The 17770-nt window shown below is 40.3% G+C and overlaps 3 protein-coding genes and 1 long non-coding RNA gene across 6 annotated transcripts in view; 3 read left to right on the top strand and 1 right to left on the bottom strand.

The window, feature by feature from the left end:
• LOC127358236 (uncharacterized) overlaps positions 1-1439 on the bottom strand; it is an 82332-nt gene extending 80893 nt beyond the window's left edge. The window contains exon 1 of the long non-coding RNA XR_007882404.1: positions 1341-1439. This is a non-coding gene — a long non-coding RNA (uncharacterized LOC127358236). The remainder of the gene's footprint in view (positions 1-1340) is intronic.
• Positions 1-17770, top strand: part of LOC127358227 (CMP-N-acetylneuraminate-beta-galactosamide-alpha-2,3-sialyltransferase 1-like) — a 136787-nt gene that overhangs the window by 108625 nt on the left and 10392 nt on the right. The window lies entirely within an intron of this gene.
• Positions 1-17770, top strand: part of LOC127358231 (CMP-N-acetylneuraminate-beta-galactosamide-alpha-2,3-sialyltransferase 1) — a 52909-nt gene that overhangs the window by 27690 nt on the left and 7449 nt on the right. The gene's annotated exons all lie outside the window — the stretch shown is intronic.
• LOC127358229 (CMP-N-acetylneuraminate-beta-galactosamide-alpha-2,3-sialyltransferase 1) lies at positions 1104-11924 on the top strand. 2 transcript variants are annotated; one of them, XM_051391193.1, is made up of 9 exons: positions 1104-1268; positions 1935-2108; positions 2229-2680; positions 3199-3462; positions 3572-3768; positions 3945-4124; positions 9227-9272; positions 9358-9477; positions 10485-11924. In XM_051391193.1, the coding sequence occupies exons 3-9, from the start codon at positions 2654-2656 to the stop codon at positions 10650-10652; spliced, it is 1002 nt and encodes a 333-aa protein (XP_051247153.1). In that variant the 5' UTR covers positions 1104-1268; positions 1935-2108; positions 2229-2653; the 3' UTR covers positions 10653-11924. The 2 variants fall into 2 exon arrangements, with proteins under 2 accessions (XP_051247153.1, XP_051247154.1); XM_051391194.1 differs by lacking the exons at positions 1935-2108; positions 2229-2680.

The raw sequence follows: 17770 nt of genomic DNA, 5'->3' as shown, positions 1-17770 counted from the left end.
TCTGTATTGCCCTGCGTGTTTGATTTGATGATGATGGTGATGCTGTCAATGTGTGCCAGACCTCACCAAAGTCTCATAATATGCCGAACGAGACCTATCACACAAAGGGAGAATGCCATGCCACTTTCATATGAAAGCAGCTGTTATTATTATTACACAGTGCTGGCTGTGGGTGCCAGGTACTCCACTCCACTAGAGGGAGGATGCACTGGTTTTTTGGGAAGCAGTCAATAATTCAAATATTGGTAGTCAGTACTGTATTGGCGACGCCCACAGATGTATGATTTCACTGCTGGGAGCTCAGACCCCTCAAAGCTCAGCTCCCACTCACACATAACTTGTCAAAACTTGGTTCCTATAGTCTCTAAAAGTAGAACAGGAGCCAGAGCCTTCAGCTACCAAGCTCCTCTCCTGTGGAACCAGCTTCCAGTTGTGGTTCTGGAGGCAGACACCCTCACCACATTCAAGAGTAGGCTTAAGACATTCCTCTTCGATAAAGCTTGTCGATCCTGGTGGAGCCTCCTGCCATGGTCCTGCTAGATTGCCATTGCCAATACTGTTGTTACTGTGCACCTGTCTGTCTGTCTGTCTGTCTGTCTGTCTGTCTGTCTCTCGCTCTCTCTCTGTCTCTCTTTCTCTCTCTCTCACCCCAACTGGTCGAGACAGACGACCACCCACCTAGAGCCGGAGGATCTGTCCTAGGTTTCTGCCTTTTAACAGGCAGTTTTTCCTTGCCCTTGTCGCCAAGTGCTTGCTCATGGTGGTACTGTTGGGTCTCTGTAATTAATGTTTTAAAGAGTTCGGTCTAGACCTTGCTCTATTTGAAAAGTGTCCTGAGATAACTTCTGTTATGAATTGGCGCTATACAAATAAAATTGAATTGAATTGAAAAACTTGCGGTTATTAAGCCACATCTGCCATAAAAAAGGATATTGCATATTGGTTGTATAGACTATAATTTTTGTATAGACAACATTTAATTTAAGTTCCAACAACTTTCAAGGACTGCATATATTATTCACATAATGAGAGAAAATATCTGAACATTTGCGCAGAAAATGTTTCATCATAGCATTTGTATGGATTTTGGACACCTTTGCCCAGGCCTCACCTCTCCACACCTTCGCCACAGATGTACCAATCCTCCTCTGTAAATACTTCTTCCTGGAATTTATAAAACATATCAATCGGATCTTAACTGGAAACTCATCATCACCCTCCGACGCTCTCTGTTTAACTGGAGCAGATGCGGATTACTCTCTGATAAGGTAGGACCAAAACAAAATCAATATTAATACATTTTAACTGGTGATTCTTTTTTGATTAATTTAAGTGACAACCTAATTTTCAGAGATTTTATGTATATTCTGGCTCATAAATGACTAAAGATACTACTACAGGAATTAAGTGAAAATAATAATGTTAATACAAATTCTTCCTTGTCTTAATACTGCTACAAAAAGCAAAAATTCTAAATCATAAAAATTACAAATACATTAAAAATAAATAAATAACAATAATAAAGTATTATTATTATTATTATTATTATTATTATTATTATTATTATTGCACACTGCTGGCTGTGGGTGCCAGGTACTCCACTCCACTAGAGGGAGGATGCACTGGTTTTTGGGAAGCAGTCAATAATTCAAATATTGGTAGTCAGTACTGTATTGGCGACGCCCACAGATGTATGATTTCACTGCTGGGAGCTCAGACCCCTCAGAGCTCAGCTCCCACTCACACATAAAACTTGCAGTTATTAAGCCACATCTGCCATAAAAAGGCATATTGCATATTGGTTGTATAGACTATACTTTGCTGGTTCAGACAACATTTAATTTAGGTTCCAGCAGGCAGGCACATGTTTCCTCTCTCCTCTCCACTCTTTAACAAAGTAGGCTGTATAATAGCCATTCATTTATTTCTTCCAGCACAATATTGGCCGGTGTAAGTTTGCTTATATCCTCAAACCAATATCTAAAGTCAAATTAAAGGGCAGGTCTGGGTTGGTCGCTCCTCACGGAGTCGGCAGAGGACAGCGATGCGGACTGAGAGGATGACGCACACGTTTAGCCAGGATGGATCTGATGGATCTGATGGAAAGAGTGAGTTTATTAGCTCATACAACATATTCAACCTCCGATATAGTATATTGTACGTGTATATTAGACCTGGTGGAGATAGAGCTGATGTTCTTTTCCCTCTTCTTATTGTCTTCGCCACAGTGTGGAGCAGGAGGACGCAGAGGAGGACCGCATATAAATTAGATCCAAACAGAGACGGAAATATATCATTTTACTGGTGGTTATTTACACATTTACGCACTGTTAGAGATGTAGCAGCAGAAGAAAACGGATTTTCTTAATTTGGGGGACTAGAGCAGTAAACAAAACCAGCAACTTTCAAGGACTGCATATATTATTCACATAATGAGAGAAAATATCTGAACATTTGCACGGAAAATGTTTCATCATAGCATTTGTATGGATTTTGGACACCTTTGCCCAGGCCACACCTCTCCACACCTTCGCCACAGATGTACCAATCCTCCTCTGTAAATACTTCTTCCTGGAATTTATAAAACATATCAATCGGATCTTAACTGGAAACTCATCATCACCCTCCGACGCTCTCTGTTTAACTGGAGTAGATGCGGATAAGCCTACTCTCTGATCAGGTAGGACCAAAATATATATTATAATCATTCTAAAATAAATAAATAATAACATAATAATACAAATACAAATAATAATGATAATGATAAATGATCTTTTTCACAGCAGTCATTTTGGCATGAAATAGTAGGTTACCAATGATACTAATTACAGTTTTGTTCCATTCAGGTCAAACAGAGTCAGGGTGCTGTTATTATACATGTCAGCTCACTGGAAACTGGTTCTACCACATTAAAGACGATGAAACTTTATTTAGTATAATTGGTAACACCTGTGTTTACCCGACTATTGCATGTCAAAATGGCTTCTGTGAAAAAGGTCTATAATAAAGTTTTTGTTTTTTTAATTACTGATGAAAGAAATAAGTCATACTGTGATGTTCATTTGATAAAGACTGGCAGCTGTATTTGCCTGATAAAAAGATGAGTTTATGTAGCAAGCTATTATTATAGCTTATTAAGAAATCACACCTCATTCATGACTCCAGACTCACTTGTGTATTTCACCATACACTTCACAGATCATTTCCCAGTCTCATCATCACACTGCCAAGATGAATTCAAAAGCAAAGGTTCTCATTTTCCTGCTCTGTATCACTGGCATTGGTGTGTTTTTGAAAGGACATGTTTCAGGATATCTCCTCCAGTTTCAGGACAGAAAGCCCTGTGCTTGTGACACGTGTTTAGTAGAAGATGAGTGGTTATTGCAGCGTGCCAACAAATCTGCTGAACCATTTTTATCAGCAAAACACAACCTCTCAGAGGACGCTTTCAACTGGTGGAAGGTAAGTTGTCACCATGCAAGAAAACAGTCTCTAACATTCTCATCACTGTCAAACTTTGTTTTCCAAAACAAGTCATAACTGGTTTAATGTCTGTGTTTGGCATGTTCAGGGCTTACAGGCTGAAAGGCGCAGCTACAGTTTCTACAAGCAAACAGTGGACAAGCTGTTTCAGACATTCCCATCCAGTCCAGATTTCATAGAACAAAGCCCTGACCGCTGCAGGACTTGTGCTGTGGTGGGGAATTCTGGTAATTTGAATGGATCACATTATGGACGTCTGATAGATTTCCATGACGTCATCATAAGGTAAATCCTCCAGCTCCAGTAAATCCTTGTTCGTAACCTATTTTTCATCTGTGTTTGGACAAACAAGGACATTTTTTCCTCAACATCAAAAATGAAAAGTAAAAATTCAAGCAGTCCCCTAAGAATGTATGCATAGGAGACTGACATATAAGAATATATCCATCTGTACTATTTAGAATGAACACTGGTCGTACCAAAGGCTATGAAGCAGATGTTGGGAGCAGAACAACTCATCATATCATGTATCCAGAGAGTGCCATGGACTTAGATACTACCACCCATCTTGTGCTGTTTCCATTCAAGATACAGGATCTTGAGTGGCTAATGAAGGCCACCACCACAGGATTTTCTGGAACGTGAGTCCTATTTAAACTTTTCAAATTCATGAACTATACTATATGATCATTGGACCCAGTATGTAGATCTCTAATGTATTTTAATTATAAATAAATTGACCATGTCTCACTCTCAAGTCGTGGCCCTCCACTTCAAAATATGACACTGTTGTGGCTAATCCAAACAAAATACCTTTCATACCTAAATCTAAGAAAGTAGTTTTGGTGCCCAAATCTAACCAAACTGCGACTGTTTCACAACTTTAACCACGCAGGATTTACTTCAGAAGTCTAACCGGAAGTTATTAGTCTAACCAGAAGTTACATATTTATTCTTGACCGTGAATCAGAGCCATATTGTTAAACTTTTTTCCCCTGATACCGGTGTTAAATCCATACTTTTAAAATGGTACTGGTGCCTAAATGGTACCTGAATCAATACATTGCTATATTACTAACCATAGGAAAGGCTACGTCATCATCATCAATGGCTTCCACATTGCCAGGGTTGGGATCAATAGTCTCCCCATTGCTAGGGCCAGGGACGCCCACAATGTTGGCTGATGTGCCTGCTATGGGGTCATGCCAGTCTTCCTCCAATAGTATCCCACGTGTTTTCAGATGTTTCATCAAATTTGATGTGTCAGATTGTAAAGCTTTAGGCCTTCTTGCTGTGATTCTAGTAGCCTAGCTACTAGGTAACGGTAGGCTGCCTGCTGCCATCAAAGCAAGTGCAAATGTTAATTAGCGAACGCATGTGTGGTGATTCTTCTGTTACCAGAGCACCAAAGGGCAATATTGGACAGCTCAGGCATGTAAGTGGCACCAAAATGAGCCACCGTAATCTGCAGTCTGGCATTTTGTTCACAGTTTCTAAGTATTTGTAGAAGAGAGAGTTGTTTCAGAGCTTCAGCATACCTTATTTAAAACGCCGCTCTCATCAACAGCCTTTCTGTGACGCAAACAGGTTAATCACCATGTCAAACCCCCCACTTTTGTACCTCACCATCAGCTCACCTTTCAGTTTCTCCCTGCAGATCATTGGGTAATGTGCACATGCAAAGGCAAAAAGTGCATGGCTTTCTCAAAGCGCACTGTGCGGCTACTGACACATTATCAGAGCCCCGCATCCTGCGCGGCGTTACAGCGGTGTTACAGCGGCTGCAGCGGTGTCTGCATCTGGATGTGGCTGATTGTCATCTGTGGTCAACAGTTCAGATATGAAGCACGAAAAATTATCCAGGCCGTGTCTCGTTTTGAGAGAATCTGTTGTCTTAGACGTGTACTTTGCAACCAGTGTGTTTGACAGTTGATCGGCTAATTGACTGTCTGAAAAAGAGAGACCGCTGGGGTGAAGTGGGAGATTCGTTAGACCCCCGCAGGGCAAGCTTGTGTCCCCACAAAATGTAATACAGTCCACAATCCGTGATAGTGCGGTGGCCCTCATTAAGCTAACAGGCGATGTTCACTTTACCCAGCAATGACAACTTTACGCTATTTCCAATGTGGCTCGTGCTACGTTTCCTAATTTTGTCGGATAAATATTTTAAATCCACAATTCCTTGTTGGGTCCAAGCCGTGTCTCCTCCAAACAGCAAACATGAGAAACAGAAAAGTGAATTCCTAGCTACACTTGCCGTTAGCCAGTCCGTTCGCTGAAACCACGTGACACAAAATTACGATTTTGTCGTTTGTCCTTTTGTGTTATTTGTACATCGTTTGAATGATGTGTTCCCAATCTATGTACTTCCAATTTTATCTCCAAAGACTGAAAATTGATTAGAAAGTAAAAATCCACCTCGTTCATGTTCAACGCCTGCCACACTACGAACTAGCCTCACTGTACTGTAGCTACTGCGCTGTGATTGGTCAAAGGTCACTGTGCTGTAGCTACTGCGCTGTGATTGGTCGAAGGTCACTGTGCTGTAGCTACTGCGCTGTGATTGGTCAAAGGTCAGCCTTTGGGCTGGGGCTGAATGACTTTAGCCCAAATGGGCAGCATATGAAGGGGGCGTGTCACGACACATGTCAATCAAAAGTGAATGGAAGCTTACGCTACTGTGCTTGGGCCTTATACATTTAGCCCATTCACAGGAAAAAACCCAAGATATATCATATATCCTGGGTTTTTTCTGTCACATTTTGGTGCTGTTACTGCTCTAGGTTCTACCAAAATTCAAAACAATATGTTCTAAGGTTTTTAATAATAATTTTTCATCTTTACTGTAAAAGATAGGGGGGGCTTAGCCCTGTTAGCCCATATATACCAGCCGTCCCTGCTCCAATGTAAAAAAGAAAATATATTTGTGGTAGCCTATAAATAATCTGGTAATTTGGTGCCAATCCATCTTGTAGATGTTGGAAGTATTTCACTAGGGTAAATAAATGAGTCCTTTCTAAACTGGACGTAAAAGTTATGAACACTAATCATTGATTGCACCTAGAATTTAATGATACGAGAAGGAATCCATTTATCAGAAAAAAGCAATAGGAATTAAAGCTGCAAGCAGCGTTGGACGGGATCTTGCACCCGGCGTGCGTCGGGGCGTGCTGCGGCCACGTCACGTGCCGTCGTAACAAGCGCGTACCACAACATGAAAATGTCACGTAAATCAGCTCAAAATCGCCACGCAGCACTTACTTCCTGTTGTCACTACGTGGCGATATCACTATGTGTTCAGGGCGGGACTCTTATCAGAAATGTGAAGTTTCGTTGCAGTCGGATCATGTATGCAGAAGTTAATGACGAATCCCTCTTTTTATGGCGAAGGATCGAAATTGGATGCCACAGGACACCACGCCACGGGCAGGAGGTTTGACAAAAAAATCTGAAGAGCACAACTTTTAATGGTTTTAATGGCTGTGTCCAAATCTGAAGTCGGTCCAATAAATGCCCTAGGAGGAGGAGTTCAAATGCAACGTGTGCAAATGGCCACAAAATCCAAAATGGCCGACTTCCTGTTGGGTTTGAGGTATGGGTCCATACTGCTTCTTTTTTCATGATACACATGCGTAGGGGGGGCGTGGCTAAGCCATTTTGCGACGCCCATCCACGGGACCAAGACAATACCTCGGCGTCCAGAATCACCGAATGCTGTGCAAAGTTTCATGAGTTTTCAGGCATGTTTAGTCCCCCCAAAAGTGTGATTTTTTTTTATTTTTGCCGCGTCGCCATGGCAACATGGTTCCATGCAAATTCTTAAGATTCATAATATGTATTCCTCACATAGGAACTTCTCACATAATTTCAGCTGGATCTGGTCAATATGCTTGAAGATATAAATAAAAGTACAAAAAATACATTTCCTTTCACCACTAGGTAGCGCTCTCACTATTACTGAATATTATCACATAGAAGTGTTCAAGGCGGTACTCTTATCAGGCAAGTGAAGTTTGGAGCCGATTGGACAATGTACACTCAAGTTATAGCAAATTCGTGTTTTGTGGTACATCAAAATTTCCCGCCACGCCACAGACACGCCCACTCACCGCAGTCATCACATATCATCAACAATGTGCTTTGCATTTTATAAGTAAATTTCAGCTGGATCTGATCATCCTGCTAGGAGTAGAACATAAAAGTATAAAACGTGATACTTCCTGTTGCCACTAGGTGGCGCTCTGACTATTACTGAATATTATCACATAGACGTGTTCAGGGGGGACTCTTATCGAACATGTGAAGTTTCGTTGCAGTCGGATCATGTACGCAGAAGTTATGACGAATCCCTCGTTCATGGCGAAGGTTTGAAATTGCACGACACGTGACTCCACGCCACATCCACGAAGTTTAACGGAATAACGTGAATAGCACAACTTTTAATAGTGAATGTGTTTAGATGGCTGTGTCCAAATCTTAAGTCAGTCCGATAAATGCCCTAGGAGGAGTTCGTTCAAATACAACGTGTGTAAATCGCCAAAAATGGCCGCAAAATCCAAAATGGCGGACTTCCTGTTGGGTTTGAGGTATGGGTCCTTGAGACTTTTCTGCTTCTTTTATCATCATACACATGCGTAGCAATTTTCGTACATGTGGGCCTTACGTGTCTTGGGGGCTGATTCTGGGGGGTGTGGCTTAGCCGTTTGGCAGCGCCCGTGCACAGGGACAATCTCATACCGGTATTTTCGCTACGTTTGAATTTTGTGCAAATTTTCATGACTTTTTGAGCATGGTGCGGGGGTCAAATATGCGTTAGAAGGGGCAGAAAAATAATAATTCCTAGAGGAACAATAGGGTCTTGCACTTTCAGTGCTCGATCCCTAATAATTAAAGCTGCAAGCAGCGTTGGGCGGGACCTCGCCATCTCCCCACCTCAGGGCCTACACGGTGGTTGCCCGCCGCAGTCGCGCCACACCACTGCTTATTTTTTTAAATATCAAAATTCTTCAAAATACTTTTTTTGCCAGGACGGTCCCCTGATGCTACGTGAAAAATTCTAGGCGGAAGTGGGTGTGGCCTATATGGGGAGATGCCGCTCTATTCACCGAATGCGTGGATATAAGGTTTTTGAATGTGCGACAAACTATGCAGAAGTTATTAGACTAAACACACTTTTCATGATAGTAGCGCCACCTAGTGGCCGACACATGTGTTCATTCTATTTCGTTTGAGATATCAGTCTGCCTTTCAGAAGTTGGGCTTGTTTTAGGTTTGGACTCCATACTGCTGAGTCATTAAGTAAGATGTTTACTTCGTTCGTCTTTTGTTTGACTGATGCCACATGACACCATTAAACAAATGAAACCTAGCACTACTTAAACTACTAGTCTTACAACTCTGTCCAATTGTTTAAGTTGTTAGGTTGCTAAGCATGACTTCATCTTTCAGTCATCTTGGCAAATACAAGCAAAGGTTGATTGTGAGACGAGTTTGATCTGTTTCTGGAGTCAGTATGGAGCTGTAGTAGCAGGCTTTGGACTACCTCTATAAAGAAGGACAACAACTCCAAACATGTAAACATTCTTTGTAAAGAGAACAAATGAGGCTCATCAATGTGCCTAATAGCAATTCAATTGAGTACATTTCTTTGACAAGTCTAACCCTTACCCATCCTGGGAAAGGATTTTTTTAGTAAAGTAGTTCCTTGGACGTTGAGTTTGATGCTTCATTGTATTTTCAACAGGTCGTATATGCCAGTAAAATCAAAAATCAAAGCTAACAAGGATTTGGTGAGTATTATTTTGAATACATTTGACAACAGACTCTACTGGCTGAATAGGTAATAGTTTAAAGGCTCATTCTGATTCATAACAGGTGATGGTGCTCAATCCAGCGTTCATGAGGTATGTTTATGACATCTGGCTGGAAAAGAAGGGCAGGTATCCATCCACTGGCTTTATGGCTTTGGTTCTTGCCCTGCATATTTGTGATGAGGTAAGTTGTGGTTGCAAATAATGGAAGTATTTGCTCAGCCATCAGACACCTAATCTTTCAGTTTTTACATATTATATGAAAATCTCCTGGGCTTGTTTACCAGGCAGATGTCACTTTGAAGGAATGATAGATTATTTTCATAGTTACTGACATAGATAGATACACACTATGTGGAGTGTACAAGTGCCTCTGTCATTTTGATACACTGTTAACTGAAGTAGACTAAAAGTATTTTTCTTATTGGTTAAAATCTGTGCCAAAAGTTATTTTCTTTCTGAATATATAGAAGAACACAATTGTATTTTTTATTAAATAAGATGTTTATGTGAACCTTTTGAAATGTGAAGGCCAATAATTTTATTTTTTCATATAAAAAAACACATCAGCTTATAATCATGGGTGGACACCACTATTTAAACTCACATGAAGAGAATCTCCAGAACTATGGCTCGCCAGGCAATGTGTTTTTTGCTATTGTCTTTATAACGACAGGATCGTGGGTCGTATAGCACTGGATATTACTCTATCTCAACGACTAATCTCTCCTCATTCATTGTTGTACACACAAGCGATAGCATGAGGTGAGCCTTTTTTCAGGTGCAGTAGTGCTGGAAATAGGACAGTGGCGTGAAGTGACGCAGAGCTATGTCTCCATGGAAGCTGGTGCACGTCTACCTGCTGCCACTTATGAGAATTATACATAAATAATAGGGGCAGCTGTTTTAATCAGCATTAATGCTGTTTTTTTTGCATTCCAAAACACACCTCTATTGTGATAGTCATGGTAGACTGAGTTTAGACACAAAAACTAGATGGTTAAAGGTCTATCTTTACTTTTGCCATGTTGACAGTGACCTCTTGTCAGGGAAAGGTAAATATTTTAGGCTCTTGCTGTTATCCTGGTGAGGACAGTCTCAACTGAATGAGGTCTAACCAAGTTTTACTTTCTTCTGCCATTTCGATGACAGCTTAGGTTGGTTATTATATGTTGATTTTTGTATTTCCAGGTTGACGTGTTCGGTTATGGAGCAGACAAAGATGGAAACTGGAGTCATTACTGGGAAAAACTCCAAAACAAAAAGTTAAAAACTGGAGTACATCCGGGATCTCATGAGTATGGAATTATCCAGAAGCTAGCTGAGCAAAAAAAACTCAAGTTTTATACCGGGTGGTGATCTTTCTCCCAGCATATTCAAGCCTTGATAGCAGATCATTTACAAAGCAAAACAAGACTAAGAAGCCTAGGCTTTAAAGCTCAATAGACAACTCTGCTCTGACTGACTCCTTTGCTGCACACATTAACCCTTTGTAGGCTAAAACTGTGATCTATGGAGAGGTGAAGTGAAGAACTGAAAACTGTTGAGGTTGTTTAAGATACTCAAACTGCTAAACTATTAAGTGAAAATTAATTACATTGAAGGAGATGAAGGGTAACAGCTGTTCTGAGCAATTTTCTCTGTTGTTATTGTTTATTGTAATTTTGTGATGTTGATGGACACTGCTGCAATGCAATGTGCAACATCAATAGTCGAGCTTGTCAGAGATGAAAAAGAGCTTGCTATTGAAGTACATGGCAGCATGTTACAATGCATTGACCATCAATTGTCTTAATGTGATGACATTTCTACATACCTATTTTGTCTTGTATAAGATTGACCTAATAACATCTGTAACTCAAAACATCTTTTCAGTGTGACCATGTTAAAAAAAAGTCATTTAAAAGCTTTGTGGAAGGCAATAGTAGAAGTACATGAAGTATTTCCTCAGCAAACAGACACACCTAATCTTTCAGTGTTTGCATATGAAAACCTCCTGGGCTTGTTTACCAGGCAGATTTCACTTCGAAGGAGTAATAGGTTATTTTGATATCCTACTGACTGATAGATACACACTATGTGGAGTGCTTCTGTAATTTTGATACACAGCAATGTACCGTTAACTGAAGTAGAAAAAAATCTGTGCCAAATGTTATTTTCTTTTTGAATATATAGAAGAATACTACAATAATAAAATTGTATTTATTTTAATCATAAATCAGTTGTTAACATGGAATAACAAACGTTGGAAGGTTGGGGTCATGGTGAACATTTTGCTTTATCTCAATAGTATCTGATATGGTATCTGGGGCAATTTTCCATTGACAAGCAAAAATAGAATATTCATATACACCAAGGCCACGTACACCATATGACATAAGCCTACATTTTAAAATATAAGCAAATGCATTATATAATGATAATTTATCAGGCTCAACACCCACTGTAGACTGTTCTCCCTGATGAGACACGTTGTTTCAAAACTCTATGCATTCTTCCTCAAATAAAACTGTAGTAGGGAAGTACCGAGCACTTTTGGATTTCCTGTATGTGTTACTTGTTGCTGTATACATTTTAATGTTAAGCACACTGAATTGACCTGCAATTAAATGATTTGAACTTTGCCTCAAATATGGTTACACATATGGTGTTTCAAATGACTATGAAGTTGTATTACAGATATTTATGGGACAGCTTCAGAAGATAAATAAAGTGAATTCATTTGTTGGCATAAAATTCATTAATTGCTATGCAGATGCAAATTAATGTCCAGTGTATCCTTTAGTCTCTCTTGCCTCACTGAAGATAATAATAGGATATCCAAACATTTCTTGTAGTTGAATGACTTCAAATATTAAATAAGGTATAATAAACCCTTCTGGCCTCAGCTCTAGCAGTATTAATAATTTCTTATCTAGTCCGGGTGCCTTATTTAATAACGTTAAAAAAGAGGCCTGCCACCTAGGTGTTGCTTTTTACTCTGAGTTGTCATATGATGCTCAGGTGACTAAAGTGGTGAAGCCCTGCTTTGTCTAGCTAATCAGATCTTTACTTTCCTCTGCAGATCTACAAATTGGTCATCCATGCTTCTATCTCCTTCAGACTTGCAAAGCACCTAATTCTGCTATCAGCAAAGACTGCAACTTCTACAAAACACTGCTGCCAGGCTTTTTACACTTTCTAAGAGAAGGGACCACTTCACACTAATCATTGCAAGCCCATCACTGGTACCGGTACCTGTGAGTTATAGAATTGATTTCAAGATCTTACTGCTTGTTATAATAAGTGCATTCAGTTGTATTGTATTGCACCTCAGACAGAGGAGAAAATGCAAGAAAAAAGTTTTAAAAATACAGATAGACATATAAAGGGTTTAAAATAGGCAACACCCAAATTAAATTATCAAAAATAGAAGAAGACTGTCAGTTCAGCGGTCCTGTATTACATTGTGTTTTGTCTTCATAAAAAGGTTAACTGCACAAATGTAAAGGTTGGGTGCAGTGCTGATTTCAGTTCCCACACATTGGCCAACATTTCCTTATATTGGTTTTATGTTCTAATATATCATCCATTAGCATGCCTGAATCACCAGCCAGCACAGAAAACAAGGACAACTCATTCAAACCAGAAAATGATTAAGTCAAATTAGATCCATTTGATCTCTCCCTTAGAAAAAATCCCTACTTATTCAGATGGAAAATACCAGCTCAAGTTTGGCAGTTCTTAGTCACTGCAGTGCGAAGAGGTGCCACTCAACTTAAACTCAATATATAGAATGTTTTATCACCATTACTTGCCTTGTTCTTTATCACATTACATGTATGCATTGCACCTTTCAATATTAGCGAAAATTGCTAATTAAATCAACTGTTGGATAAAATATCCAAACAAAAAACATGCTAAAGAAAGGAGGGTTTGCTGCCTGTCCCTGACAGGCGACCTTCATGTTTAACAACTAGGCAAGTATGTAGTTTGTGGAGTACTGTTCTGAAGCCTTAAGTTTGGAGTTTTGGCCGTCGCCATGATGGTTAGACAGAGCCAGCAGAGGTGACGTACTGCCGGGTTGAGCTGCGCTCATTGGCTACACGGTTTCAACTCGTCCGTAGAAGGAAACAATGCGGCTCGCCCGGTCACCCATGTACACCCTGTCTCCGGTTTACCACTTTTCCTTCCTTGGATCACTTTTAATAGGTACTGACCACTGCAAACCACGAACACCCCACAAGAGCTGCAGTTTTGGAGATGTTTTGGGCTTCAGCCAACTTGATGGTTCTTGATGACCTTTGCCATTTGTGGAGCCAGTACCCCATCCCCCAGCACAAAACCCAAGTACTGAGTCTCTCTCTCCCCAGCGCAACCAAGGGTGCACACTTGGGAGTTCTACATTTATTTATCCATACATACATATATAACTTACCATTAGTGATGGAAGAGCACTGCAAAGTTGCACTGCTGTCTCACATTAGGAGACTGGCTGGCCAAACAAGGGCGTAATACAGTCTTTTCCAAGTTTTCCATTTTTGACCACTTTCAGTAAATATTAGCACTGTTTTTCATCTTGAGGGGGCCAGCAATAAATTGCACCAACAATACCTGCAGACTACGCCTGAGTTTTTGAGGAGTTTGAAATAAACCCCATGACAAGAACCTGCCAATATCCCTTGCTGATGTACCCTGCAACGCCTATTCTCTCAACCAGGTCATCAAGTCTTGGCATCAGATACAAGTCCAGTTTACTGACCCCATTTACCTTTCTAAAGTCCAAACAGAACCTCAAGGTGCAGTCCTTTTTGGGGACTAAGATGACCAGGGTGCTCCATTCACTGGAAGAAGGTTCTATAACACCCATCTTCCTCATCATCTCCAGCTCTTTCTTCAGTACTGGTTGCAGGTGCCCTGGAATCCTGTAGACAGGCTGTCAAAGGCTGTAATGTTGTGCTGGACCACCTCTGTGCACCCATGGGTCTCCACGAAAAAGTGGAGAGGCAAAATCTTGAGAAGCTCCATCCTCTTCTTCTCACACAGGTGGTCCAGGTGCAATTGCTTCTCAAGTTCCATGTTGATATGGAAGGTTTGGTATAGCTGTTTCTGTTTAGGCATGTGGATCTGGTATGGTACAACACCCATCTCCTGCTTGATCTGGTACGGGCCATGCCACTTTGCCAACAGTTTGTGCTCTGATGTTGGCAAAAGCAACCAGACCTCCTCACCTGGCTCAAAGCTTCTGTGCCTTGCTGACTAATCATCCCACTTCTTTTGCTGCATTTGAGACTGGATGACGTTTTCTCTGGTCATGGCTGTGGACATCATCAGCAGCTCCCACATTTGCAGAACATATGAGATGATGTTAATGTCCTGTGCCTTGCCAGACTCCTCCCATGTCTCACACAGCACATGCACAATCCCAAATCCCAATGAGCACACTGTTTCTCTTAATCCCTAAGAGCTGGTAGACCTGCGATAGCGTGTGACTGATGAAGTTAGGGTCCTGGTCAGTTAGCACCTCCCTAGGAATTCCTACCTGTGAGAAGAACTTAAGCAATACTGGGATGTTCATGTTTTTTCATGGCCACCATAGTTTCTTCTTTGCGCTTGGAAGGAGAGGGTGAAGCGACAGAGTTACGATCTGCAGCTACACCGCTAGATATACTATTAAATCTAACTGGACCTTTTAAATATAGTCAAACTACAGTGTGACATAAAGACAAAAAAATATTTGTTTTTTGTACGTCTTTTAACTTTTATCATTTTTGTATCACCTTGTAAAGCAATTTGACACTGTCAAGAGTTGATCTGTGACATTGTAAAGCAATTTGACACTGTCAAGAGTTGATCTGTGACATTGCAGATATTCTGTCTGTTTAGGTGTGCTTTGAATGAACAGTCCAGACAATAAATGGGTTCAGTTACAACTCTGTAATGTAAGATGGTAATGTAAGAAAAGCAATGGACTGACATTGACTATTGATTAAATATTGAATTTAGATGTGGATTAGTTGTGCATCATGGGCAATAGGTGAACATCTAATTTGCTTTATTGTTGCTAAACTATGCAGCTAGCTAGTTAACTAGCTGGGTAGTGTAGCTAACTGAGCACAATGTGAACAGCCTGCAAGTCCGATTGAGGCCAGTCTGGTGACAGGGAAGCCCCACTGATGTTTTTGAAGGTGATTGCTGACCCCAGTGTTGTGGTTTAATTTTCCATCCCAATGCACCTCAATTGATGTCTATCTGACTCAAACTTTTAGCAATCTGACTAGAGTGAGAGACCACAAACTCCCACTGAAGGTACCCAGAATGGTGACACAGACTCACAGAAAGCAAAGAGAATTGACAGTTTCACTCCATGTGCAAGATTTATTTGCATCAACACAGGATACAAGCAAACAGAGTTGTCTCGAGAATCAACTGACTTGAACGAAGAAAATGTGAGTGTAGCCTCTTTCCCAAGGATGTCTATTACTGATGTCTAATGTCTGATAAACAGTAGTCATAACACATCTGATGCCCAACTCTCCCAGAGACAGCCTTTGTCTTTGCAATGTGCTTAGCTCATGGCACACTGAATAACACATCTCCTAACTAGGGTGAGTGTGAATACATGAAGATGAACATAAAATATTATACTGTAAGCCTGTACAATTAAACGAAGAATAAAACACCATAATATAGTTTGCTTCATGTTCGCAAAACCTTATCCCTGAAAGCATTTTCCCACTACACCAGACTCCTCTCCACTTCACGTCTAAACCACCCCAAATCAATGTCAGGACACAATTTCGTTTTATTCAATACAGAACCTAATGCAGGATGAGCCAAAATCTCCAAAATATTTTTTATTAAAGACAAAACCAAGACATTTGGAGAGGTGGTGTAGTTTAAAGTCTTTGATCCAAATTAAAATATGTGGTTGCTCTGTTTCCTATTCAGAGTGCAGTGTACACACAACCGTTCGCTGTGTTTACCTTCATTAAAGTGTCAGTTATGAGGTCTCACTTTCTTTTCAGCAAAATTAGTATCTCAAGTTTTATCCTTGAAACATATTTCACTGCGAAAGCTGTTATGTAACATTAACATTTGGTGAACTATGCGACCATGTAAGAGGAGAACTATACGTTAGAATTCACATTCAAATATGATCAATATTTATCTTCACCCAGCCCTTTTGCAAGTTGGATGGTGCCAATGGACACAGGTGCACACACAATTTTATAACCTACCTCCTGGTGTTGCTTTGTGTGCCACGCACACTTACCGTAACTATCATAAATGCCCCGTCCTCTCTTCCAGGAAGTTCTCCCAGGTGACAGTATATGGCTATCCAACGGCAGCACTGTCGTCTTGTATGGGCTGATTTTTGTGTGAGTAGAAACTGAATCTGAATTGCTCAACTTGAATAATTGCATCGGAAAACGGAATTTGAATTGCATAATATGAATTTGTATTGTTAAACTTGAATAACTGTATTGAAAAACTGAATCTGAATAGCATAATTTGAATTTGAATTTATTAGTTTGAAACTGAATTTGAGCCTCACTAAAAATTCAACTTTTTATGTACTTTCAAATTCAGTTCTCTAAATTCAAATGTCGTAATCTCAACTCAATTTCTAACACTAGATTACACTTTTAAGGTCACAGACGGGTCAAGGTAAGAGCAATCGAGTGCAGATGCACAGAGCTCCTTTTTGGCTAAGCAGCACGTTTGTTTTGAATATTTCCTGGACCTGTAGACATTGGCTAGCGAAAAACATGCTTAAAGGAGACATATTATTCCCCTTTTCAGGTTCATAATTATATATTTTTTTAATTTTTTTAATTTTGGTTTTGTGTGTGAACCATTTCGTGTTGGACTGTTTTCACAACCTCGGTCAGTACAACAGTGGACTGGCTGAAAGACTGTTCCTGGAAGAGGGATTGTACCAACTGTCTGTGGAGAGACGGCAGAGGAAGAAACTGGAAGTATTTTTAAGAATTGATGCTTTGTTTTTCATTGTTCATGTAATGCTAGCACATGCTAACGTAGTTATTGTTTGTTTAATGTTTGTTAAATGTGTGCAAGATAAACATGAAACTTATAAGGTGAGGTTAATCTATTAAGCCAGCTGGTGCAGATGTGTCCATATTCTCCCCTGCAGCTATTTTTTATAGAAATTCACACAAAGTTTATGCCGTGAATCATCAAGCTTCGTGCTGGGGGGGTGTCTGTGTGCTGCTGTATGTAAATGTACTGGAGGTAAAGATAGAGCTAGAAATAGTCAAACTGTGATCAAGCCTCCTTAGAAGCTAATGTTGTTCTTCTGCTTCGTTCAGGTGTGTGTATGTGTGTTACGGTGTGTGTGAGCGTGTGTGTGTGTGTGTGTTACGGTGTGTAAATTACCTTAACATTTTGTTGTCCTGTGAAATTAATGTGACTTTAGCCCCTTTCGCACAAGACTAGTATTACCTGGGGACCTCATGTAATTTGTAATAATTGCA

The sequence above is a fragment of the Dicentrarchus labrax genome, unplaced genomic scaffold (genome assembly GCF_905237075.1).
Source record: "Dicentrarchus labrax unplaced genomic scaffold, dlabrax2021, whole genome shotgun sequence".
Classification (NCBI taxonomy): domain Eukaryota; kingdom Metazoa; phylum Chordata; class Actinopteri; family Moronidae; genus Dicentrarchus; species Dicentrarchus labrax.
The sequence above is the reverse complement of the archived record's forward strand: the minus strand, read 5'-3'. Positions and strand labels throughout refer to the sequence as shown.